Below are 24172 nucleotides of genomic sequence, written 5' to 3'. Positions count from 1 at the left end.
TGTTGTTTAACTGTCAGAATAAAGAAAAAATACCACAGAATCACAGAATCATCGGGGTTGGAAGGGGCCTCCAGAGATCATCGAGTCCAACCCCCCTGCCAAAGCAGTTCCCTACACCAGGTCGCACAGGTAGGCATCCAGGTGGGTCTTGAATATCTCCAGAGCAGGAGACCCCACAACCTCTCTGTGCAGCCTGTGCCAGTGCTCCGTCACCCTCACCGTAAAGAAGTCCTTGCACACATTCATAATCACAGCACCTGTGCGCTTGGATGAACTCGCCTGGTTTGTATCGATCAGTGCTGGGCACAGGGCAGGGGAGGGAGACCAGCGCAAGCTGAACCCACAGAATCGCAGAATTCAAGGGCTTGGAAGGGACCTCCAGAGATCATCGAGTCCAACCCCTCTGCCACAGCAGCTCCCCAGCCCAGGTTGCACAGGCAGGCACCCAGGCGGGTCCGGAACGTCTCCACAAAAAAGGAGACCCCACCACCTCTGTGAGCAGCCCGTGGCAGCGCCTCCCCGCGCTCCGCACGCATCCCGCCCTAGGCCCGAGGCGCGGGGACCCGTCCGCCCGGCGCTGGAGCGGGGCCGGCTCCTCCCGCCGCGCTGACGCAGGGGGCGGGCGGCGGCGGCCGAGGGGCGGGATGGAGCCGCGCTGAAACGAGGCGCGGCCGGGGAGCGACGGCGGCGGTGGTCGTCCCCCCCCGCTGCTCGCCATGGAGGCGGCGGGCGAGCCGGCGTTGGCGGCGGCCTGGGCGGCCGAGGCGTTGGCGGATCCGGAGCTGGGTTCGGACGAGCTGGAAGCGGCGGGCGGAGCGCTGGACCGCGTCCTGCTGGACTCGGTGTGCCAGCAGCAGGGCTGGGTCCGCGTCTACGGTAAGGGGCGGCGCGGGGGCTGCTCGGCGGCTCCAACTTTTCCTTCCGCTTATTTGAACGCGAGGCGATCCTCCCTCGCGGTTTCGGCGCCCCTCGGCCTCTCTGGGTCCGTCTCCCCTTCCCCCTCCTCCCGCAGCCCTGCCCGCCTCCCCCCCGAGCGGTTCGGTGCCGGACTTGTGCTCAGCGTATGAAACCTTGGGGCTTTTATAGCAGCGTCTGACTTGTGGCTGCTTCTTGGGCTTTCGGGTGCGATGTTCAGGATGCTGACCTGTCTAAAACGTTAACCCTTTTCTTTTTCTTTGGTTCGTTTGCTTTTGTTTTGAAAAAAGAAAACCAAACCAAAACAATAAAATACCACCTCTGCTGCCGTCGGAAGGCTCAGGAGAGCGCGAGCTCCTGAGGTTGTTTGCTCACCTTAAGGTGCGATGAGAACGCGCTTTCTCCTATCAGGGCATGTCTGGCTCCGGCCTATCTGCCCGCTGCCCTGCATCCTGTCTGGGCGGCTGAAGCACGAGTGTGCTCAGAATGAGCCGTGCAGAGGAGCACCGCTGTTGGCGAGGGCATGTCACACACTGTGACAGGTTTGTAGGCTGACACCGCTGTGCAGAGGAACAGAACAGCAGCCGTGCCACGGAGCAGCCAACTCAAAGCTTGTAAGAATCGGGGCAGACTTCAAGCACGTACAGTACGTCGCGTAGCCCAAGGACTGTAGCTACTTATTCTCTGTCTGCACTTAAAAACAACTCATTATCTCCTTCCCTCATGAAGAATCTGATGTGGTGTTGTCACCCCTCCCTTTTGAAGCTACGGTCAGGTTATCTAGGATGTGTGCGTTTCCTCTTTCCTCGCCTGTTGTTCCCCCTCCTCCCACCCCGGGATAAGTTTGCAGACAGTGAATCGAACTGAAATTGTGTCGTGTTTGTGCACAACTAAATGTGGGTTACAAACCTGTGAGCGACAAGTGTTATTTATAGGATTAAAAGTAAAGCCCCACACGGTTGTTGGAGGAGCCACAGCAGCACAGCTAAAGAAAACAGGGGCAGAAAGCTCAGCCACATTGTCTGCATTGTCTGATAAACAATGAGAACGCTAACACTAATTATTTCACCATGGATGGCTGGAGGAGAGAAGGAATATCCGACATGAAAAGATGAGAACCATTTTCCGGCATAGCAAGAAATGCAGCTTTTGATGTCACTGCGTTTCTTCTTTTCCACGGAAGACGTGGATGGCTGTGCTGTGGAGTTGTTCCACGTGAAAGGTGATTGAGAAGCTGTGGAAAGGCTCGTTTTAGAGGGGAGAAGTTTGGTGTCTATCTAGGAGTGACTGCTTGTTTCTGTGCGCCGGTTTTGCAGCGGCGTGCCAACCCACTCGCCTCTGTCCGAGGCGTCAGTTACTGGCATGAGGGGAGCTGGTCCTGTTGCAGAGCCTGTAAAACTTCATCTGTAAGCAGAGAGAAAAGCTTTGAGTAGTAAAGTGCCATTGTTACCCGCCTCTGTGGCTCACCAGCAGCATGACTGTGATGTGAGTACAGCAGGACTTCGCCATGTCTGGGATGTGATTTCAGAGCCACACTGAGGTCTCTCGCCTGACCTCACTGTGAGATCTAAATCACAGCCCGGCTATTTTTGCATTTCCTGCTGCTGTAGTTGAAGTGTATCTTTCCCATTCTGTTTTCTGGAGGCCCTGCACCTTCTGGTTGGGTGAATTAGCAGGAACGTGATCAAACCGCAAGTGCACGGTGTCCCTCCTGACGGACAGAGCTTGTAACACAAGCAGTTTCCTCTAGCCCAGTGTTTGAACAGTGACTGGGAACAGCACATTTGCCTGTCACGGTGAGAGGTTTAGTTGCTCGTGAAGCACAAATCATGTGAATGTCACTGGGTGACACTTCCAAGAACTCGTTTTGACACACGGTGAATGCTTCTCTAAAATACGCATCAGTGTGTTCTGATGTCGGCTTCCTTCAGACTGATGGAACATGCAGAGTGGGTGAGAGGGAAGAGATTGTCTTGCCTGGATGAATACTGTTGTTTTTTTTCCTCTGTGAAAAGAGAAGAGTGACTTTTGAAAGTCTCCACCCGTGTTTTAAGTCGAAGTCTGAACGTCTTTTTCTCTGTTCTTTGGAACTGGTTTTGAGGGGGGGACAAGGGAACGAGTGATTTACAGCTTTCTCAGTGCTAACTGTGAAAACAGACCAATTATATTGCTTGGTATGGCTGAGTGAGCACCCATGGATTTTGTAACAATGAATTATAAAGCTAGCGTTGCAGCATTGGTGTTAAATGTTGCATGCGATGGGGGCAGAATCAGATTTTGTCAAACTTACAGTCTGCGTCTAAACAGGTTGTAAACTTCTCCAACAGTGGCTGTCAGATCTGCTTCTGGCTCTAAGCTCTCTGCGAGCACTCGTGCTCCAAAGTGATTGGTTTTGAAATGGGGGTTGCCGAAATAAATAGAAAACAGCACGTCCTAGAGAGCGTTCCTTCTTGTGTTCACCCTGGGGGTGGGCAGCACTGCTCTGTGGTCTTATCTGGACTAGGAAATGTCTTTCCCTTTTAGCGCTGGTGCTAAAAGATGATAGAGGCTGTACAGAGCGCAGCGCGGATCAGACATGGGTGTTTTCATCACCTTGTCCTCTAGTGCTGCCAGCAGCTGGGGACGTGCCTTGCTGCTGCAGCAGCTCTGCTTACCTCCCCCCACTCCTAGCAGCAGGAGCCTGCTCTTCACACCGGTGCTCAAAGGCTGGATATTGACCTCCAGGCAGAGCTTAAGTCCAAATGAAAGATCCAGACCTGGTATAACCAGACAGAAATGTCTCTCAGCTGCCTGAAACTCGAGTTCGAAGCTTTTAAGCATTGGTCCTTGGAAAATAGTAGGCTTGTGCTCAGGGCTGAAGCTCCAGTAATCCACATAATATCATGTGGAGATTAAAAAACAGCTGAGGCTTGAGCAGTGAGCAGAAGCATCTCTAATTGCATGAAATTCAGTCCAGAAACCCCATTTCCACAAGTTACCTGTTCCAGCAATCCATCATCTACCTTGCTTCATTTTGGAAATGTCTCTGACTCAGTTCTCAAGAGTTTTCTGTTTCTTTACAGCCCGCCTCACCGTGTCTTTGTCGGTAGCTTGATGGATATAATTTCTACCGCTTACAGTGGTACTTAAAAATGCAGAGGTCGTTTCTTTCCCAAGCATTCCTCTTTGGGTGAGCCCTGCTCGTGCTGTGTGAGCTTCTCCTGAGCTGTTGAGGCAAGCCTCCTCGGGGCTACGTCCTCCCCAAACCCAGCACCCTGTCCCACGACCCGAGCAGACCCCACCAGGTGGCGGCATTTTCTCAACGGTGATGCCGGAGCTGCTGAGGATGCCCTAGGCTGCTCGAAGTGCACTGAGGATGGACGACCTGAAGGCTGCCTAACGAGGAGGAGGTGTAGGGAGAATGTGTTTGATGGGAGCAGCCATACAGAAGCTGGTGATGCGTTGGAGGGGTGAGGCCATCTGATGGTTGAGGGGCGGCTGTTAAACCCTGCTTGGCTCTCCTGGAGGTGAGCTCAGGGGGCGTAGCTGGGCTGCGTTCTGCATAACGCTGTGTGTGTGATCAGCTGCAGGAGGATCTTGGCCGTTACAGAGGACGTCTTAAGTGGGATAAGCTGAAGGTGTGAATGAGAAGCTGCTGCCAAGGAAAGCTGTGAGTGAGCTTATAGCTTACGGAGCGTCTGCGTAGGCAGCCTTGTTGGGAAGTGGAGGAGGTGGGTGCCTGTGAGTGCTGCTTTTCCATCTCATCAATAGGCTTATTTTTAACTCACCTAGCAAGTTGTGCAGAAGTGGGAAGGTAAGCCTTGTTGGGATGGGAGTGCTGTTTCCTGTCCATTTGGCCTGTCGTGGTATCTGAGCTTACGGTGGCCTAAATGTCCCCCTGCGGTGTGTTGCTTACAGACATCAAATAACAGAGGCATTGAAGCTTTGTTACATCTTGTTAAGGCAGTAAATGACAGTCACTTCCAGTCGGTTGTCTGCTCTGAAAGACAGAATGGACTAAAAAAGCAAGGGTTTTGGTAAGTGTTTGCTGCAGCATGCTTTGGGCAGAAGCACTGCCTGCCCTTGCTGACCAGCATCACAGAATCATTAAGGTTTGACAAAACCTCGAAGATCCTCATATCCAAGCATCCAGCTATCACCACCATACCCACTAACCACGGCCCTAGAAATGGGGATGTCCTAGTTTGTGGCTGAAGCACTCGTGTGGATGTTCTCTTCATACCTGCCACGTGACAGCTCCTCCGCTACCTCCTTTGTAATGTCTTATGCATTTGGGCTGGGACGTGGAGGGCAGCTGGGGGCTGCCTGTAGCCTGCTTTCTCCCTTGCTTTACTCCCACCTTTGCTGCAGTGTTAGCCCTTGGATGTTCAAACTGGATGCCTGTTGTCTTTTTTAAGGAGTGACATTAAGTTGTGCATAAATGGTTCGGTGTCATTTTTTCACTCTTCTGTTTGGTAGGAGTTTTTTAGCTGGGTCCTTTCAGCTGCCTGTGTTGTGCCAAATGTTGCCTAGGTTACTCATTTATTAAAAGTCACTTAAGTATTTGGAAGTATCAACAATACTGGTGTGTGTGCTGGGGAAAATGAGGATGACATTATTTTAAAACACCGGCTTCCTGACTCTCCTGTATTTCGGCCACACGATTTATCTCTGGCTGAACATTTTAATGTGGTGCTGTTTCCTATTTTTAAACAATAGGAAAAAAAAGGGGAAGATAACGGGAGCATAACTGTGACCCATTGGCTTATTGTGAGATCATGGGTTCCTTTCAACTGATATTTATAGATTTAAAAAGGAAAAAAAGCTGAGATGTCAGCGATTTCTGGCATGTATGCTTTCGTAGCCCCAAGGTCACCGAGTCATGCTCTCATCTGAATTCTTTCAAAGTCCTCTGCAAAGACTTGTAGTAATCATGGACGTAAGATTTGTGTCTGCAAGGAAAATAACCAAGGGAAGGGAAGAATTCCTGCATTTTGGTTAGTAAATTTCTAACAGTCCTTTGTGTGTTTTGACCCCCCCCCCTTCATCTCAGAAAGCCATTACAGAAATGATCAAGAGAGAATAACGTTTGTTAATTCTCTTTAATGGGATTTCCAAAGGTCACAAAACTGTAGAAAGGCTCTTCTCCAAGAATCTGGATTATTTTTAATTATAAAGCAGGTTGGAGTAGTGCAAGTAATGAGCTCTTGGAGGCAGAGGGAGGTCTCTGCACTTAAGTAAATGTAAAACCACGTCCTGGATTTAGATTCCTTATTATCTAAAGGATTTTTTTTTTCTTTTTTTTTCCTACAGCTGGGAATGCCCCATTGAAAATTAGCTCTTACACTGCGAGCACTGGCAGGCACTCAGTTCAACACATTAATTCTGCAAACTGTGGGAAAACGACTCCCATTTCAGCAGATGTGCAGTGCGTCTGCTGCGGATTTGCATGAGAATGCATATGCTTCTCTGTTCGATTCTGCCTTGATTAAAACTTGCAGGCACCTTTTCCTTTCCTGTAGTGCCATGTCTGCATTCTTGGACATCAGCAGTTTAATTGAAAATGCCCTGTTTTCTTCTTTGTTGAGGTTGTTGATTGTATTCACACAGTGCTGTACAGTAGATGCACACGTGGTGTTTTCCAGACTGCCTTTGGACACTGTAGTCTGGAATGGAGAAGAAAGGAAATAGTGAAGGTAGCAAATGAGTTTGGAAGGAGATGGAGAATGACACGGTGGAGTGTCCTGAGAGGAGGCTGTGTGCCTGGAGATGTGCTTGTGAGGAAATTCAGAACTGGGAGCCAGTACTGCTGGGGGATGAGAAGTATTTAGAGACTAAAAGTGATCCCCCATCGGTCAGACTTCTTTCTTTTCACAGTCCAAAGGATTTCTCTTCAGCCTGTTCCTTTTCCCAATGTGGTTGGCATGAAAATAAGCATAGAAAGTGATACTGTGGCATCCGTTCTGGAAGCTTGCTGTACTCTGGGTAGCAGTTGGAGCATGGAGCTGGGAGACTGGGGCCTGGAAAAGAAGGTGACAACTCAGATTGTGGTGTGAAGTTTCTGACGAGGAGAAACGAATTAGGAAGCCGTGTTTTGCATGGGCTTCCACATCAAATGCTGGATGCCCACCGCTAGGATCCAGGCTCTGGGAGAAGAGGCTTTGTGTCAGGGTTGCTTGTAGGGTTTTTTTGGCATGAAGGAACAAAAGACAACAGAGCAGCATTCAAGAGGAAGCTTAATGCTGGAGGAATGAGGCTCCGGAAGGGCACTGCCTTGTCTCTTCTGCTGCTGGTGCTGTGATGGCAGTCCAGTTGCCAGTGGAGCACTTTGGGACTGGCATGCATTGGAGGAAGCATTAAGTTGGCATTGCCTATGTTGTATGGGAGCTGTTGAATCACGGCCTGAACCACTGATGGATCACCTGAGGTGAGCACTGAGTCAGCTGCAGGAGCACAGGTGAAGGCGATGCACTGTGTGAGCAGAAGGGGTGGAGTCTGGCTCCACCTCTCCCAGACCCCATTTAAGGGCTGACCACCACTGGGGAAGGGTCTCTTGTTGGAGATCCCTCCCCTGTGGAGTCCTGGGTGAGCCTCGACCATCTGCAAAAGGTGAGCCTCTCTTTATTTTCTGGTTGTCTGTTTACCACCTGGATAAGCCAAGCAAAATATACCATCCACTTCATTATTTTCTGTGAATACTATTCTTTTGGGTGATTCACCCTACATTACATGCAATTGCCTGACCTTGCTTGCTGGGAGGTACTCAGTGACTACATAACAGTGCCTCAGTATTTTTCCTACAAAGAAATGTGGCCTGTCCAGCCCCCTTTGTCACCAAAGGTTTGGAGAAAATGCGGTTGGAGCCAATGCTTCTGAAGTGCTCGTTTCTTTCAGTGGTAGCTGTGTGGCAGAGAGCTGAAAGATGACTTGCTTCCTTCAGTTTCTTATTGCTGGAGTCAGTGGATTGGCTTGTGATAAGCAGAGGTAATTCACACCTTAATTAAGTTGACTCTTAGAGCACAAATGCCGTCTCAACGAGCTTGGGTGCAGATGCTGCACTTGTCAGTGCAACGCGTAGGAACAGGGGTTTCCCATCGTAGGACAATGGCTGGGGAGGCTGAAGGGAATGAAACAAAATGAGAGGAGTAAAATGACCCTGATTTCTTCAGTTTTGTGCACCGTTTTGTCATGGCAAATGGTGACAGCTTTATGAGCGATCCCCACGTCTGTTGGGTTTAAATAAAATTAAATCAGTTACACTTACTTAGGCCGTTCATTGCCCTGCTATGGAAGCACATCTGAAGCATCAGCAGTTTTATTGGCGAGAGCTGCTGAGATGTAGGAAGGTGAGGAAACAGGGCACAAGTAGGTCAGATAACTTGCCTAAGGACATGCATCAGAAGTCAGATCTCCTGAGACCGCTGCAGTGCTTTGCTTGCATAGTTGGACTTGCAGTGCCTTGCCTTTGGGATACCTTTAAGCCTGCTACTTTGCTTGGATCCTCCTGTGGCTATTAATAGTCCTCTCAAATACTGCATTAGCTGTCAGATCTGCAGGTCAGCAGGGCAAGGTGCTCCCCAGGGAAGCATCCATTTGGGTGGCTCTCTCTGCCCACTCCCTTTTTTGGCAACGACAGAGGTGAAGTTTTGTCGACCTTCAAAATGTAATAAACTCATCTCGTTCCAGCGATAGCAGGCTGGGCTGCTGGCACATTGGACAGCCAGCACTGATGAACTCCTCTCCATCTGTGGACAGGGCCAGGTGTATGCCTAAATGGTTATTTCCGAGAAGATAACTCTTCATTGTAGAGGAAAATGCATCACAGATGGAGACTGGGAAACGGCAGAGGGAAGATTATGCCACCTGAAGCTCCACCATACTTTCCGTGGCATTTGAAATCCTGTGCCACTGAGTAAAACATCTTTGTTTCGTTGGCTTTGTGAGGAGAGCTGAGTGATGCGGATTAGCTTTCCATGTTAGTTTGGTATTTCATCTCAACGTGCGGCCCAGGTGCTATGCAAGAGGAGAAGACAAAAAGCTTCCCGAGAACGATGTTTTATTTATGCTGCAGGTTGTACCTCAGACTGTGCAGCCTGCCTGCTGCAACCCAAGCACAGTGCTAGGAAAACATTAGACTTCCTCATCAAATAGTGCTGAGCAGTTGCTGCTTTGTAGTACTTCTCCAGACTTGTTTTCCATCTTTTTGCTCACGATGCTGAGTAGTTGATGAAGAGGAAACCAGGGGAAATGGAGTGCTGTCACCAAAGCAGAAGAGGCGAAAGGATAGGGTGTAAAAATTCACTGTTCTCCTCCTGCTTTGAGGAAATTTATCTTTGAGATAGCATATGCCCATGGGATCTCTTCTCCCCTGCTCTCTGACAGTGCTTGTGTGGGATGCTGGTGAGGTATGGCATGAGCAATTGCCTCACTGAATGAATTTCGTGGGGTTCCTCTGTTAGCTGGGGCCTTGCCTGCTGAGCTTGTCCAACAGCCTGAACTCTGTGGAGGGAATGAGTTTTATATCTCATATAGGAAGGTAGCAAAGGTTTTTATGGTCTTGTTGTAAACATTTATGTTAGTTGTTTTTCATGTGCTTTCAGCTGAGGACTCCTGTGCTGGGAGCAGCATTGCAAAGGCAGCTGTTCCCATTGAGCAGTGTGAGCCACAGCCATCTGAAACAGCCACCCAGGTTTGAGCTCCAGTGGTTACTCATTTCTCACTTGTGTAACCATTAAATCAAACCAAGGAAGAAATCCTCTCAATACATTGCTTATTCTGTGTTTAAAGCCAACCAACTGAACAAACAACACAACAGAATAGGATGAAAATAGAAAGCTCTCTGCAAACACAGCACGGCCACCAACACCAAGCCTGTGAGTAGTGTAAGAGCACCATTAGCTGAAGCCACGTGTCTTGAAGTTCTCTGGATGCCACCTCCATGGGATGTGACATTGGATGATCTGATGGTTTGGGCTTTGTGGTTGTCCCTGGTGCTTGGAAGGAGCCAGGCTTACGCAGCTCCTAGATGTGTGAGCCTTTAAGGAGCTGTGAATTATCCTCATCTCCTCAGTCATATATTCTGACTTTATTATATGTTTTAAGCCCTTTCTTTGTGAAGAACCTGAAGTGCAGCAGCTGTTACTATCAAGAGATGTGTTTTCCTTGCAGTTACCTGTTCTCAGGATGGTTTTGAAACAAGATCAGCTCCATGCATAGAGGCCTCTCTGATGAGAGGTAAAACAGTTTCCTGTATGAGTAGGTAGGTGATCCTATAAGCAAGTGCCAAGAATTAAACTGACCTACTTCTTCTTTGCTGAGAAACTGCTTATTATGGTTGTGGGTCACACTGATGTAGACGTTCACTTTTCTCTCAGTTGTTAGTGAAGGGATGACAGACAGCACCCAGTGTTCTGCATGCTCAGGATGACAGAGTGGGTAGCAGTGTGTATTGGGGGGGGGGTATTGAGATCCAATAAAATAAATGGTCAGTGTCAACATTGCTACTATTGCTGGTTGAGTTTAGGAGGGTTATTGTTTCAGTCAGAACCCCCTGGGGTTATGTACAAAGCTACAGTAGCTTTGCAAGAGACATAAAGGAGAAGCTGTAGTGCATTCGGTGCTGTGTGCTTGTGTTATGTCCATGAAACAGCTCGCTACTTGAAGTGATTTAGCTGTACTTTTGATGTCCATTTATAACAACCCCTCAATCCCATAGCTGACATGGTATCCCTCCCTGTTTTGTTTCCAGACTTCATTGATGTGGCTTCTTTGTGACCTACTTTGCCTTTACCACTTTAAGGTTGCTTTTTTTTCTTCATTCTCTTCCTTTTGCAAGTGCCTCCCATGAGAGACATCTGAAGTTTGCTCACCCGTGTTTCGTGCTGGTAGATGCAAACGTGGACCCAACTGAATGGGCGTCCTCCAGCCACACCTGGGCCAACGATGTGACTCTTAGGGGCTTTCCTTCCTGAGATCAGTTCTGAGATCCTGGGGGTGGGTGTTTGGAGAACTGGGGAAGGGAAGTGTCTGTATTTCCTTGGAGCTGTTACTCACTGCTGTGAAGTGTGACTGTGAGGACGTTGCATTTGCCCCTTGTCCTTTCGGGGGGGGCAGCGATGTGTCATGTGCTTATTACTTGCACAGCTTGGGGAAGGAACGTCCCAGTTCTTACTCCTTTTACTCATTCTTGGATATTCTTCTTTTGCATTCCTCCCTGTGGTTTCTTCCTGTAATTTCCACCAGTGGTGATTCAGCTCAAGGCTTAGCTGTATCTCTCTCTTCAATTAGTGGTGCTTTTGCTTTTTATCTGGGGCTTGAGGTATGTGCTTGCTTATTCGTGGGGGCACTTAAAAACCAGTTAATGTGATGCAGATGTGCAGCTTTCAGCAGCTGCATAGCATTTAGCTAAGTCTTATGAAGGAATTAATACCTCAGTATTACATATCACTGGAAAAGAATAATTCGCTTCTGTAATTCCACAAAGTGGACGTAGCTTAGTGTTTGTAATCACCATCTTCTAAGACCTGAGGCTTTTTTTTCCTCCTGACACTTCTCTTAGGTGCCATGTTGATGTAAACACAGGTTAACCTCAAAGAAAAAAGCCCACACCAGCCCTTCCCCTGGAATCTTAATGGCTTTTTTTTAAGTGGCTTTGGATCCAAAGAGCAGCTCAATCTGGTGTTTGTTTGTTCTATTGATTGTAACTGCAAAGCCACAAGGAAAATAGTTGTGTGTGTCAGTGGTAGAGGGATATCAGAAGAGGTGATGTTCAGGTTTTGTTGTAACTTGAGGGTGAGCTTGTTTTTTGCTCCATTGGTGCTGTGCATGCAGTGCTGCGCTGTATTGGAAAAACCTTTAGCAGAGGGTGAATGAAGAACTGAAAGTAACCAGAGCTGTTTTCCAGAGGTACAAGTAGCAGCCCAGTGTTATCAGTAGTATCCCTCACTCCCACTCTGGTTGCTTTGTATCACTTTTAGTTACAAGTGATGCCATGGTATCAAGGTGAAGTACGCATGTGCTTGTACACAGAGTGCTGGGAGAGTTCAGGAACCAAAAATGTGACCCAAAGTCACTGCTTTGGAGTTTGTTCCTTCAAAAGCCGAGCGCAGGGCATCGGGCTGAGCCTCACCAAGACTTCGAGGTTAAATGAACTGGATGTGATTGGGCAGGAAATGAAGAATTCAGCACAAGAAGTGGATGCCAGCTGCAGCATGGCGTCACGCTGTGCTCCCCGGTAGGCTGCTGGATGGAGCAGCTTTCTGCACATTTCTTGCCAGCAGGGTCTGGGCTGAAGGAGGGGCTGTTTGTGTTGGAGGTGTGCTTGTGCTGAGGCACGGCATGTGAAAGCTTTCAGTGGTTTGCAGATTAATTTTAGGGTATTCCTTTTCTCTGCTTGAAATATCCAGTAAGGCAGGTGAAACCCAGGAGGGAAAGCTATTAATTTCTATCCTTTCATGTATTTATTGCTACACTTCATCAGAGAATAGAAACCAACAAATGCAAATGTGTTCTCCCAATGCATGCAGACACATTTTGTTGCTTGGAAGCTGAGCAGGAGCTGTAATGAATTATCAGCACCCGGTTCCAGAGCTGTGACAATCTGGCATCACCTTAATATTCTGAGCCATCGCTGGTATTATTTCTCTGCATTTTTCCCCCTTTGTCTTCTTCAAACCCATGTTCTGATCTGAATGTGGTTGGTTTCTAGGATTGAAAGAGATGCTGGCTGGCTCTGTGCTTTGCTCATTTTTCTTTTCACAACAGAGGAGAAGAGCGGATGATGCGATTCCTCTTTATTTCCCTCCCCCTTGATAGTACAAATGCATCCTGAATTAGAAGTGACATGGAAAATTGAAGTTTTTTCCACTTCTGTTCACAATTGTCTCTCGTGCTGATACATAACTTATTCATGGCAGGGAGAGTTACTTAACAAGCGAGGAACTTTTCTTAAGGAATCCCAGTACTTGCAGGGGGAAAAAGTTTTTTGGCTTCCCCAAAACTTGGAGCAATTCTCCTCTGGGTTCTCTTTCAGCAGTGACAGCTTATCTTTGGAATTAAGTGCAGATTAATTTACATGTGTCTTTATTTTAAAATGGAGCTTGCTTACTCAGATGGCAATTACATTCAAGTTAATGGTAACGTAAAACAGCAGGATGTGGAGTAGTTCTCCAGCCTAAGGGCTGACCATTTTTACCATCCAGCTGTTTTCAGAGTGATTTATTCGGTTTTCCCACTTGGCTTCCCTGCCTCACCCCTCAGTCTGGGCCTCGATACTTGCAGCACAGTGTGGGTGGCAAGACAGGAAGAACAGCTGCACTTCACAGCTCCAATAAATGACTTTATTACAATTGTGTCTGCATTACACTAATACCAAATGTCTAAGTTCACTAACACAGATTGTCGTTCTCACCCTGCTGGCATTTGGCGAGCACCAAGAGCTCTGCCTCACCCTGGCTGTGTGCTGTGCTGCCAGGGATGTGCTCAGCCTCTGGCAGTCAGAAGTGCTGCTGTCTTTCTCCTGCTTCTCGTGTGCTGGGTGTTATGTGCAGGAGGGAGGATGTGTTCCCAGACAGCTCAGGAAGATGCTCACGTGACCTGTGTTTTGTACAGCCAGGTTGAATGTAATTTCTTGCTGCTTATCCTCCTTCCTCACACAGGACTAGGCTCCTGTGCTGGAGAGCTGGGGCCTCAGGAGCTCTCCCTCATTCATGCCCCTTTTGGGCTCTGTACTTGGGAGCACACTGCAGCCTGAGAGCAGCGACCAAAGCACTTCAAGGGGGATTTGATGAATTCACCTGTCAGTGTCACCAGGCACAGATTTATCGTCTTTGACAAGTAGAAAATTGCTTTGACTTGTCTGCAGGACAAGTAAAATTTAGTAATAGTGATGGGGTATTTTAAAAATTGTCGTGATCATGTAAATCCTGTTATCTCTGTAACCCAATGTTAGCAAGCCCTGAGCTGTAAAATGACATTAACTGGCTTGAAAAAACTGTCTAGCGTTAACAGATAACTGGATATTTGCTCCTCTGTTCATTTCTAAATCGTGTTGCCTTTGAAAGACTGATGCTTCTGGTCCTTAGCCCCGTGTCCCCACTAACAGAAAATTGAAGGAGATGCCTTTTAAAGAAAAAGGATGAAAAAGAAAAAAAGCTTGTAGCTACATCACATTGTAAAAATGCAAAGGAAGCGAAGACGCCTAATCTGACAAAGCATCAGTGTTTAGGCTATAAGCTCATTATGAGCCTTGTGTAGTGGGAGCTGATTTTTTTCCAATTATTTCAATGTATTACCATAATAACCATTTTAATAATATCCTTTCATTCCCTTCTGTCAGCAGCAGCTGAATATTTCAGTGAGTTACCCGGGCTGTCATGGCAGCCCTTATCCCCAGCATCTATGCAGATGTTTCCAGGGATGCTGATAGGTATTTCCAGCTCAATGCAACATCCCAGGCCATGCTGCCCCTGCTGTTCTTGGTGTGTTTAAGGCAGTGTTCAGGATGTTTCCAGAAGACACCTGGGGCGCGTTCAGCCCTTCTTCTTTTAACTTCTAATTTTCTTTGGTAGAAAATGCAAAGAAATCTCATCTTACTCTGTTTAAGTGTTTCAGGAGTCTGGGAAACAACTGGTGGGTGACATCCAGCTCCTTGGAAAACAAGGCTTACACTGTACTGGGTTTGTTTGGTCTGGTTAATGTTGGCCTGTGATAAGAAGCAGAGCCCAGATGTTGTAACTGAAGGCTTGGGAAGTCCAGAAATCAGGAGCAGGACACTTAAACCATAGGTCTGGTAGGGATTAGGGAGCTGTGCAGAGCCCAGCACTGTCTGCAGCTTGCTAGCAGCTGCTGAATTTCCAGATTGTTACCCTGCTTGGATTTGGTCCTGCAGCTCACTTCTCTTGTTGCTCTTCTGCACTCTCACCATTTGTCAGCAATTTCCTAGAAAAATGACCAAAAATTCTGCTGTGGTCCAGGCACGGCTGTAGTGTGCAGCCTCTGGAGTCTGTCCTTTGTGTCCAGAAACGGCCTTAGTTACTGTCTGTGTTTCCACAACAATCTCATGATTACTCTGTCTCTTTCAACACCTCTGCTTCCTGATTTCCCTTCCCATCAGTAGCTTTGGATGTTTGTCATCTGGTGCCTTTGTAATGCTGTGTGCTGTCCCGAGCTGATGGGCAGTGAGTAGGAGAGATCCGGAAAGCCGTCTGCATGAAGGCTGAGCGAGAGCTGGAAGTCACATCAAAGCCTCCCAGCAAAACATGGCTTAATCATGAGCTGTAGCACTGGTGCTTCTCATGTCCTTTCCAGCCCTCATCCTCCCCATCCTTCCGTTGCCCTGCTGCTGGGGCACGTTTGGGGATGGGGGGTTGGTTTTTCAAGCTGAGGTGCAGCAAGTGCACTAACTAAACATACTCATCTAAGGCAACTGCAAAAGAAGGATTGAATAACTGTCCCAACGTTTTATCAAATCCTTTGTAGGAACAGCAATCATGGGTAAAATGTATGACGTTTTCTCAGTGGTTATATCCACTAGTACTGAAGCTAGGCAGTGAAACTTAGATGTTTTTGACTTTTTCCTGTTCCTTTGTGTGTCTCTTTTTCTTCTGAAGTTTAAAGAGTGATTCTGCTCTCTCCAAGCTTTTCAGCAGCAGCTTGTTAAGAAATTATGTATTCCCAGAACTGTGCCAGTTTTAAGACAGAGGGTGGAGGATTGTGTGCAAATGAGGAAGTAAACAAGGAGCCCTTGGAATTTCAGTCTGCTGTGAAGAGGAACAGCTTCAGGAAGAAATTGTTTCTGAGTTTTAAGAAACTTGGGAGAAACTCAAAGAGAAAAACAGCAGCCCTTCAGCTTGGGACCTGATGCACTCCTTCAAAGTGTTTCAGCATCAACATGGATACAAGCAATAAAGATGGGAGATAGGATTTTCACTAGAGGAGCTTTTAACTCCTGATGAGGCCTGAAGAAATGAGCTTTGCTGCAGAGGTGAAATGCTTCTTGCACTTGTGTGTTAAGCAGCCTTATGTTGTTTTAAAGAACGTTTGGGGAAGGCGGAGCGGTAGGAAACACAGAAATTGCACAAGGAGCTCTGTTACTGCTGGTGTGCCATGCCAGCAAGAGCCAGGAGGTGTGACAGAGCAAGGCTGGTTTAGAAGGTTGCTTTTGTAGAATCATTAAGGTTGGAAAAGACCTCTAAGATCATGTAGTCCTCCCTGTGCCCCCTACCTGTGCTCTTAAAAGTTTTCCTACACCTGAGTTGCTGTCCTTGCTGTCCTTTTGCCGTTTTATTTTAGTAGCAATTTTGTCATATGTAACTCCTGAAGGCATAAATATATAGAACTTTCCTAAGAGTACCTCTGAGGGCAATTTTATGCCAATCTGAAGGAGGTTTTGTGTCAAGAGGTGTCCTGGAATAATGGAGCAGTGAAAAAGAGGATACTGTGACCACCTGATGTTCCAACCTAAGGAATACACCAGATAATGTCTCTGGACAACTGTTGGGTGCGGGCTGTGCTCTGCCTCCAGGGGAAATCCTGTGGCTGCAGGGCTTGCTCTGCTCCCTGGGGTTGGGGCAGGGGAGGGCTGCTGTGGCAGAGCCCAGTCCCCAGTGGGTGCCCAGCACATGCAGCTGAGGAATGTGCTTTAAAATGTCACTTTCTGGAATAGCACTTCATTATTTTTTTTCCTATCTCAAATACGAAGCTGTTGATGCTCTCAGTGTTTTTGAGCCGTGTTTCCTGTTGGAAGTGGGGAAATAGCAGTGGCCAATGAAGGCAAAAGCTGCTTGGATTTGAAAATGACCTCCAGGAAGCAACATTTTTTGCTTATTTTAAGCCATGCACACTCATCGTTCCGTGGTTTTTTTTCTGTCCTTACAGAAGCTACTTGTAATATTTCATCCCCCATTCCCATCTGCTCCAAATGCATCCAGATATGAAAAAAACAGTTTGTGCTGAGTCCTTCCTCCTGCAAAGCGTGAGCCTCCAGCAATGCTGGTGCTGTGGGGGCTGCAGGCTGCAGCTTAGCTGGGAAGCAAGAAATAGGAGCAGGGGGAAGGAATTACTTCGTTAGCTTGCATGTGGCTTCTTCTCAGGTGGGCAAATATCACGCCTTGTTAGAAGTTTAGTGAGCACACCATCACCAGTATCTGCTTTTGGAGATGTCAGGGAGCAAACTTAACAGCAGTGCAGTACAAAGAAGATGGATGGGATCAGCTGGCACGCCTGGAGTAGCACAGATTCTGTTCGATAAACTTGGCTGCTCTGGTTAAATGTTAGCACAGTCTGCTTGTCCAGTTAAACATTCCAAATAAGTTTTGGCAGCTGCCTGAGTTAATACACATAGGATTGGTTTCTTTATGTCTTTGGTTTTTTTTCGCCCTACAGCCTCGTTAATCTGATCCTTCTATCAGATAGCATCCTTTAAAAAAGAGAAAAAAACCCACAGAAAACAGAGTCGTTAGAAAAATACCAGTTCAGTGAGGTCTCCTTAACACAGCCTGTGTGCTGCTGCCCTAACTGTGTGGGTAAACTCGCCCTTTTCTCTGTCCTTTTCTTTTTCCCCTGCTGTGTAACCTGCAGTAATCGTGGCAGAGCTGAGCACAGGGACCCCAGCAGCTCAGTGCTGGCTGCAGGCGGTTGCAGTGCCTTATCTGAAGCTGTGCCTGAGTAATGGCTCAGTCAACATTTGCTGAAGTGGATAAATTTGGCTTCCTTGGTCACAGGGCGTCAGGTCTACTTTTACCTTAACGCCTTGGACTCTTTCTTTGCTGGCTTCTAATAAGGCCATCTTCAGTAACGTGTAAAACAAATTAAATGTGCCTTAATCCTGCCTTCACTTGGACACTGCTTCAGCCCAAAGAGATGGAGAAGCTTCAGAGGCCCTGGCTGCATGGTACAGGTGGGCTGCAAACCCTCAGCACTGTTCTGCCTCAGTGACCTTGAATAGTGTGTGTGCAGAGCGTTCTTCTTTATGAAGCAAATGCAAATCCACCAGATCCCACATTTCCCAGCAAGAGGCTTTCTGTTATTTTAATTCCCTTATCATAAACACAGCAACTTCACTTGTTTCTGAACCCTGGTCCATCTGTCCGGGATTTACCAGAATACTACCGCAGTTTAAATAATGCTCCCTCCATCTGGGGGAGCAAACATTTATTGCTTTATCTGCAGGAGGAATTGATGAATATTAGTGTTTGCAAAGATAAACTGAGCTTTATCTCGACTCTAAGCTGTGGTTCCCCCTGGCTGCACCTGCTGTGTGAGGCAGAGCACGGACAATAACGTGTTGACTTACATGGGCTCTGAGGAGCGTGAGCACTGCCCCAGAAGGATGTGCTGATCAATCAGTTTTTTATTTTAATGTGTGTTTCAGTTCTGGGCTTTATTTTGTGATCAGGTGCTTATCCCAGCTTCCTTTTACCCACCTTTTCTCCAGCATTTTTTTTCCTCTTGGGCAGCAGCAGGCTGAGCTGCTGTGCATGCGTGCATTTGAGTGCTGTGCCATTTGATTAGGCATCTTTGATGCAGCAAACCTGCTGCTCTTTTGACCTCACTAGCAGGGAGCTGAACTTCACTTCAGCTTGGGAGAGATTAAGAGCCCCTGATACTTGTGCTGATTTCATGGGTGATGAAACTCTTATTTTCCAGTTTGCCGCCATGATTTTAGAAACGTTAAGAAAGAAATCATCCTGCTACATAACTGACACCGTGGCCTCAGCATGATGCATCTTTCCAGTATCTTTTCTTGGTGGTTATTGAGGTCTTTTCCAGCCTTAATGATTCTGTGATTCAGCTTTTCTCTGCACGGTGACCTAGCTTCACGTGGGTATGCACCTAGTGCAGGCAGCTGCCTTGAGAGGAGCTTTGGGGTGTTCCCATCCCACGTGGATGCAGGGGTTGGTTCCCTAGGCCATGGTGTGGGTGCTGCTGAAGGGAAGGGAGCTGCAGAGTGGGGCCAGGACTGCGGTGAACATTGCTCCATTCATTGATTGGCCACTCCCAGCTAAACGAGCAGCCTGCCCTAGCTGGATCACCTGCCTGCCAGCCGAGGTTTAGAGGGGTGGAAGGAAAAAGCCATTAATGTGTACACTGCCACAGCTGCAGTTAAACGTTTAATTGCAGGGCTAGAAACAAAACGATAAGGCAAGATCCTAGGTGTGCTTGTAGGCTTTGGGAAGCTGAGTGTAGGGCTGTGCTCACCTTGCTGCTCTCAGCAGGACAGAAAGCAGGGAGAGGAGCTTTTCTGCTTGCACATGACTTGTATCTGTGTTGATTTGTAGGGCTGCAGTGCATACTTGGCTCTCTCCCAGTTCTGGGACTCGGTGCCATCCTGCCAACCCACTGCCTGAGGGCTGGGGACAGCCACAGGACACGTTTGCCATTCCTTGTTGTTGTTTTCTGTGCCCTCAGCTCCCTTTCCTTCCTTTCCCACCACCTCCTTCTCAGCACTTCTGGGCACTCCAACGTCCCTGCTATAATTAGCTCTGAACGGGGCTGCTGTTATCTTTATGGAGTTTAATTTTTAAAGGACGGTCTGGAGGAAGTAATGCTCGTTTGGCTGCGATCCTTTTATTGTTCCAGCCAGCAGCCAGCGTGAGGATCGTGCACAAAACTGACTTTAAAACTTATCAGCTTGCCCTCTCTGGGTCCTTGGTCTGGGTGAGGGACCTTATGTACCTTACGGTGTACAACCAGAAAGAAAATTAACCCTCCCCAGTGCATGAACTGGTTTGCTTGGATTTCCTCTGGCCTTGCATCAGTGTAATTTGTCTATCATATCTAGGTCGCCGATGGAAATAAGCTTGGGGGTATTAGGACCAGCAGCCATCCAAGAGCTACGTAGAGCACATGTGAGCACAACTTGCTCCCTGCTGAGCCCAAGTCGCACATCAGCTGCAGAGTTTGCCAGCGTGATGGGGTTGCAGCTGATAGCCCTGTGTGCTGCACCCATCACTGCAGCTGCCCCTTGCCATTGCCCCATGCTGCTGTGCTCCATCGTGGACAGGTTGCTTTGCTCTTTAATCTGCTGCTGGCACGAGGTGACTGGCTTTTCAGCTCCCATGTTTACTACTGGGATTTTTAATTTTTTAAATACGTTGAACAGGATATGGGATCATTAACTTTGACTTCACCTTGCACCATCTTGCAAACAAATCAGTGGCTATCGTGGTGCCCTTCCCAGAACTGGGTGTGGTGGCTGAAATAAACCATCTCAGAGCACAAAGGAACAGAGTCCTATTGTTTCAGGCAGGCAGAAGGATGACTTCTGAAGGCTAAACTGTGTTGTTGCTTTTTTTAATGTAGGATATTTGCGCCGCTCCTGTCGCTTTTCCTCCAATCTTATTATTTTGTTGATTATCTAAATAAGGTAATCCTACAAGGAGCCTTTGGGGCCAATTTCTATCATTTGAAGCTCGTTTCGAACGATCTGCTCCAGTTTAATTGTGGTATTTCAGTGAGTGGCTTTGAAGTGTTCCTTTGCACTGAGATCTCATTAGGGATTGCACTGGAGCAGAAACTCCCTGGGTAGCTGCTGCTCCTTGCTTTTCTCCTCTCCATCGTTACACACCCAGCTTCAGTCTGGCCTGGATCTTAGTTATGGTGTTAGGAATGCCAGGCAGGACTCTGTCTTGTACATCCAAACCAGGCTGGATTCGGTGGCAAAATGGGAAAATAGAAAGCAAGAGAGCCTGAGCTCAGCATTGCAGCAGGTCTGAATCGTTCCCCACGAAGCCACCCATGCCATATAGCAACACTTGGCTTTGTTAAACCTTTGGTTTTATTTACAGGCTGCATCCCTCGATGTGGGGAAGGAGAGGCATCCCTCTAAGAGACACAGTCAGTGGGCACGGCGGGCATGGGTTGAGTTGGACTAGATGATCTCAGGGGTCTTTTCCAGCCTTAGTGATTCTATGATTCTGTAGGCTGGTGTCACTCCTCCCATACCTGTTCTTCCAAATGTATTCTTGTGTGCCTCTTCCATCCTAACTCTGTTTTCAAGTATCTTATTTCGCTGTGAACCTGATGATAAAAATGAGAGAGCTAACATCTCGTCAGTGATCCTTTCGGGCTGATGCATTTCTATTGCTGTGGACCAACGTTTCATCTTTCAGTCTCCTTCGGAAATGTGAAATGGAAATTTAGAAACTCCCTCTCTGTTTCAGCCCCAGTAACAAAGGGGCTGCAGTAAGCCACTGCCCGTGGCTGAGTGCTGCTGGTACAGTGCTGTGTCTCTCCAGACACTGTCTGTGTGCAGTTTTCTTTATATATGAGATAAAGAGATATGTGAAAGAGGCATGCAAGGTGCAAAGATGCCCCCTCCCTGGAGGCATTCAAGGCCAGGCTGGACAGGGCTGTGAGCAGCCGGGTGTGGTGGGAGGTGTCCCTGCCTGTAGCAGGGGGTTGGGACAATATGACCTTAAAGGTCCCTTCCAACTCAAACCATTCTGTGATTCTCTGGAAGCAGGCAACACTGCCTTGAGTTGTAGGGGATTTAAGCAGGAATGAAAGCCATGCATGAATTTGACGATACCTACTCATAAAGAGCAGAAATTGTGATCTGCTTTGAAAAAGTATTTTCCCAAGTATCTTCAGTTCTCCAGAATCACAGTGTGGGACTTAACATAAAGCTGAATAAATCTGATGTTGTAGAAAGCATGCAAATAGTTTATGTGGCTAATTTGGATAAGCTTGACCTGAGCAGCTAGATTTGCTTTACAGTGTCGTTTACCCAGGAGAACAGCCGAGAACACGCGTGTCTTTGAAGGATGGCTTTCAGGTTGTGGCATCACTTTGCTGGGGGCTCTTGGTATGCCTCTGTGAACTCAGCACCTCCCTGCCATGCCAGAAAATGCCTTATGGAATCAGAATCATTTCCACTGCAGTAAAACCACCGTGAATCTCAGCACTGTGATTTTTACTTTACGAACAGCAAGGAAATCCGTTGGTTTCAATGCCAGCTGAGAATGTCTAATGTTAATCTGCTGTAGCAAGGCAAACGAGACCTAGCTGCTAACTTCTAAACGTGGCCTGTGTGAAGTTTGCAGTGTGATTTTCATTTTTAACAGCGTCATTCATTACTCCATAAGGAGGTGATGTCTCACTGCTGCTTTTCTCACTGCTCCACTCTTCCCCTGTGCAGTTGCAGATCCCTCCCCAGCCACGTTTCCATTGAGAACACCGCTGATGGAGCCGTGGCTCCTGGGGGTGGTGCTGCATTTGGGCTGACTGTCATCACATTGGCTCAGTGCTGTAATTACAGAGCTGCCAGAGCCGTCCCTGAAGCCCAGCACACGTTGCTGCTGCACGCCTGCTCCGAGGTGCAAAGTGCAGAAGGTACAGCACACGCTATAATACATTCTAGCAAGTTCCATTTATCTGTGAGAAGTTGGGAAAGTATTTTCTGCTCCCATTGTGGCTTGAAATGGCACATTTAGCCAACGTGTCCCACCTGTGCTGCTGTCGACAGCATGGGAAGAATGCGTTTGCTCCTGGAGCATCCTGGGTGGAATCTGCTGCAGAGCTCAGTACGGGGCTGTGCAGGGAGCTCGCACTCATCCTGGCCACTCAGCTGGCTGCAGGGAGGATGGACAGTGTGGGAAATGAGGTTTTTCTGGGATTTCAGTGCTGCTTCAGCATTGCTAGCTTGCTATTCGGGAGGAGGAGGTGTGCAGACGGAGAGGAAGGCTTCGTATTTTTATTAGCACCAACTGTGCAAGCAAACTTAATTTGGCTGGTTGGTGTTGTTCCAACTTTACCCCTCAGCTGTTGCTAACTGCATTGCAGAGGCCTCACTAATCCTGCGACTTTGCATTGTCTCCAGTCGCCACTATTTATATGTGAGGATTCAGATTGCATGCCACATTAACTTAACGTTCCCTTTTATTTTTAATTCCACTATAAATATTTCCTCAAAGACTCCGGAAAAATGTGCCTGACACCTACTAGCCTGAGGGCGCATGCTTGTTAACTGAGGTGAAAAATACCTGTACCATCATGTCCCTTAGGGTTTCCATAGGAATGAAACAGTTCCATGCACTTCATTTATTGCAAATCCTATGTTTCACCTCTTCCCCCTCCCCCGAAGCAGCCACTCTGGCTTTATTCTTCCTCCTCTCTCATTTCCTTCATGCGTGGCTCATGGTATATCTCATCCTGTCCCTTTTGTCTGTGGGCTTCCTTTCCTTACAGCTGCCCCGTGCCATCTTGCTCATTTCCTATAAAAATAAATACTCTTTTAGTGGTGATGTTCTCTCATTTGTCCTCTACCTGAGCTCTTTTTCAGTCTGCTGAGGAAACAAGAAAGGTTTCCAGCAGCTGTCTGTAGAAGGCAATGCTTTCTCTTGTCTCTGCCATGATGACAACCCTTGGAAGCAGAGTGGGTGACAACAGATTTGTACTGTATTCAGGGAAATCAATGCTCGAGGGGATTGGTGTTTTGCTCTCACCTTGCCCCACCACTCTCAATGCAGTCATTTTATACAAAAGCATTTTGCACAACTAATTTTTAGCAGGTTATTGATGCAGTGCTGGTGAATTAGCATTTGAAATTGTGCTTTGGGCCTCAAAGTGCCTTTTACCTTTAGTGAAAATGGTATCCCAGAATGGTTCTGCCCTTATGGGGAAGGCTTCTCTCTCAGTAAGAGAACTTTTGGCTGTGTTCTGGTTGTATTCATCACGTAGTGAGCATAATTGTGTTGAGTCAGAGGTTCAACTAGATGATCTAAGTGGTCTTTTTCAACCTTAACCATTCCATAGAATCCCTCTAGGATTCTTAGCCCCTCTATGAAAACCTTGGCAGCTTGAGCATGCTGTAGGGCTGCACCCCAAAGTTTTGCAGCCACTGCTGAATTGCAGTCACAAGAAAGCAGCAAGCAGCCATCAGCTCTCCTTCCCAGCAGGTAAATGGGTGCTCATGCCTGAAGTTATTCCTCATTCCTCCTGGAGAAGGAGCAGCTCTTTGAGCTGTGCTGCCCCTGCTTCTTGCTTTGACAAACTTCTTGCTTCCAGGTGTACTTCTGAAGGGCAGCGAAGAGAAGAAGGTGGGTGGCATTGGTTTCTTCTTGCTGGGTAGTGACCAGAGCACAGAAAAGGGAGAATTTCCCTGACTTCCATTTAGTAAGAGAGCAGGAACCTGAAGGGAAAGTGGGATTTACTTTGGGCTACAGTATCTTGCATCTTTTCCCATCGACTCCAAAAGACTTCAATGTGGCAGAGGTGTGCATCTGCTTGCGTAAGGCAAAGCAGATTAGGAAGAGCTGTGAAAACATTTGAAACCAAC

At 47.6% G+C, this 24172-nt stretch overlaps 1 protein-coding gene across 4 annotated transcripts in view; it reads left to right on the top strand.

Annotated features, from left to right (window-relative positions):
* Positions 1 to 660: 660 nt before the first annotated feature.
* Positions 661 to 24172, top strand: part of RASAL2 (RAS protein activator like 2) — a 140947-nt gene continuing 117435 nt past the window's right edge. For 2 of the 4 annotated variants that reach the window (XM_065744817.1, XM_065744803.1), the window contains exon 1: positions 661 to 876. In XM_065744817.1, the coding sequence (XP_065600889.1) occupies positions 717 to 876 (160 nt within the window). In that variant the 5' untranslated portion in view covers positions 661 to 716. The remainder of the gene's footprint in view (positions 877 to 24172) is intronic. The other 2 variants (XM_065744825.1, XM_065744810.1) reach the window with 1 other exon arrangement.

Source organism: Cyrtonyx montezumae, unplaced genomic scaffold (genome assembly GCF_038088225.1).
Source record: "Cyrtonyx montezumae isolate F1298 unplaced genomic scaffold, pur_monq_1.0 scaffold_1, whole genome shotgun sequence".
NCBI lineage: Eukaryota > Metazoa > Chordata > Aves > Galliformes > Odontophoridae > Cyrtonyx > Cyrtonyx montezumae.
The sequence above is the reverse complement of the archived record's forward strand: the minus strand, read 5'-3'. Positions and strand labels throughout refer to the sequence as shown.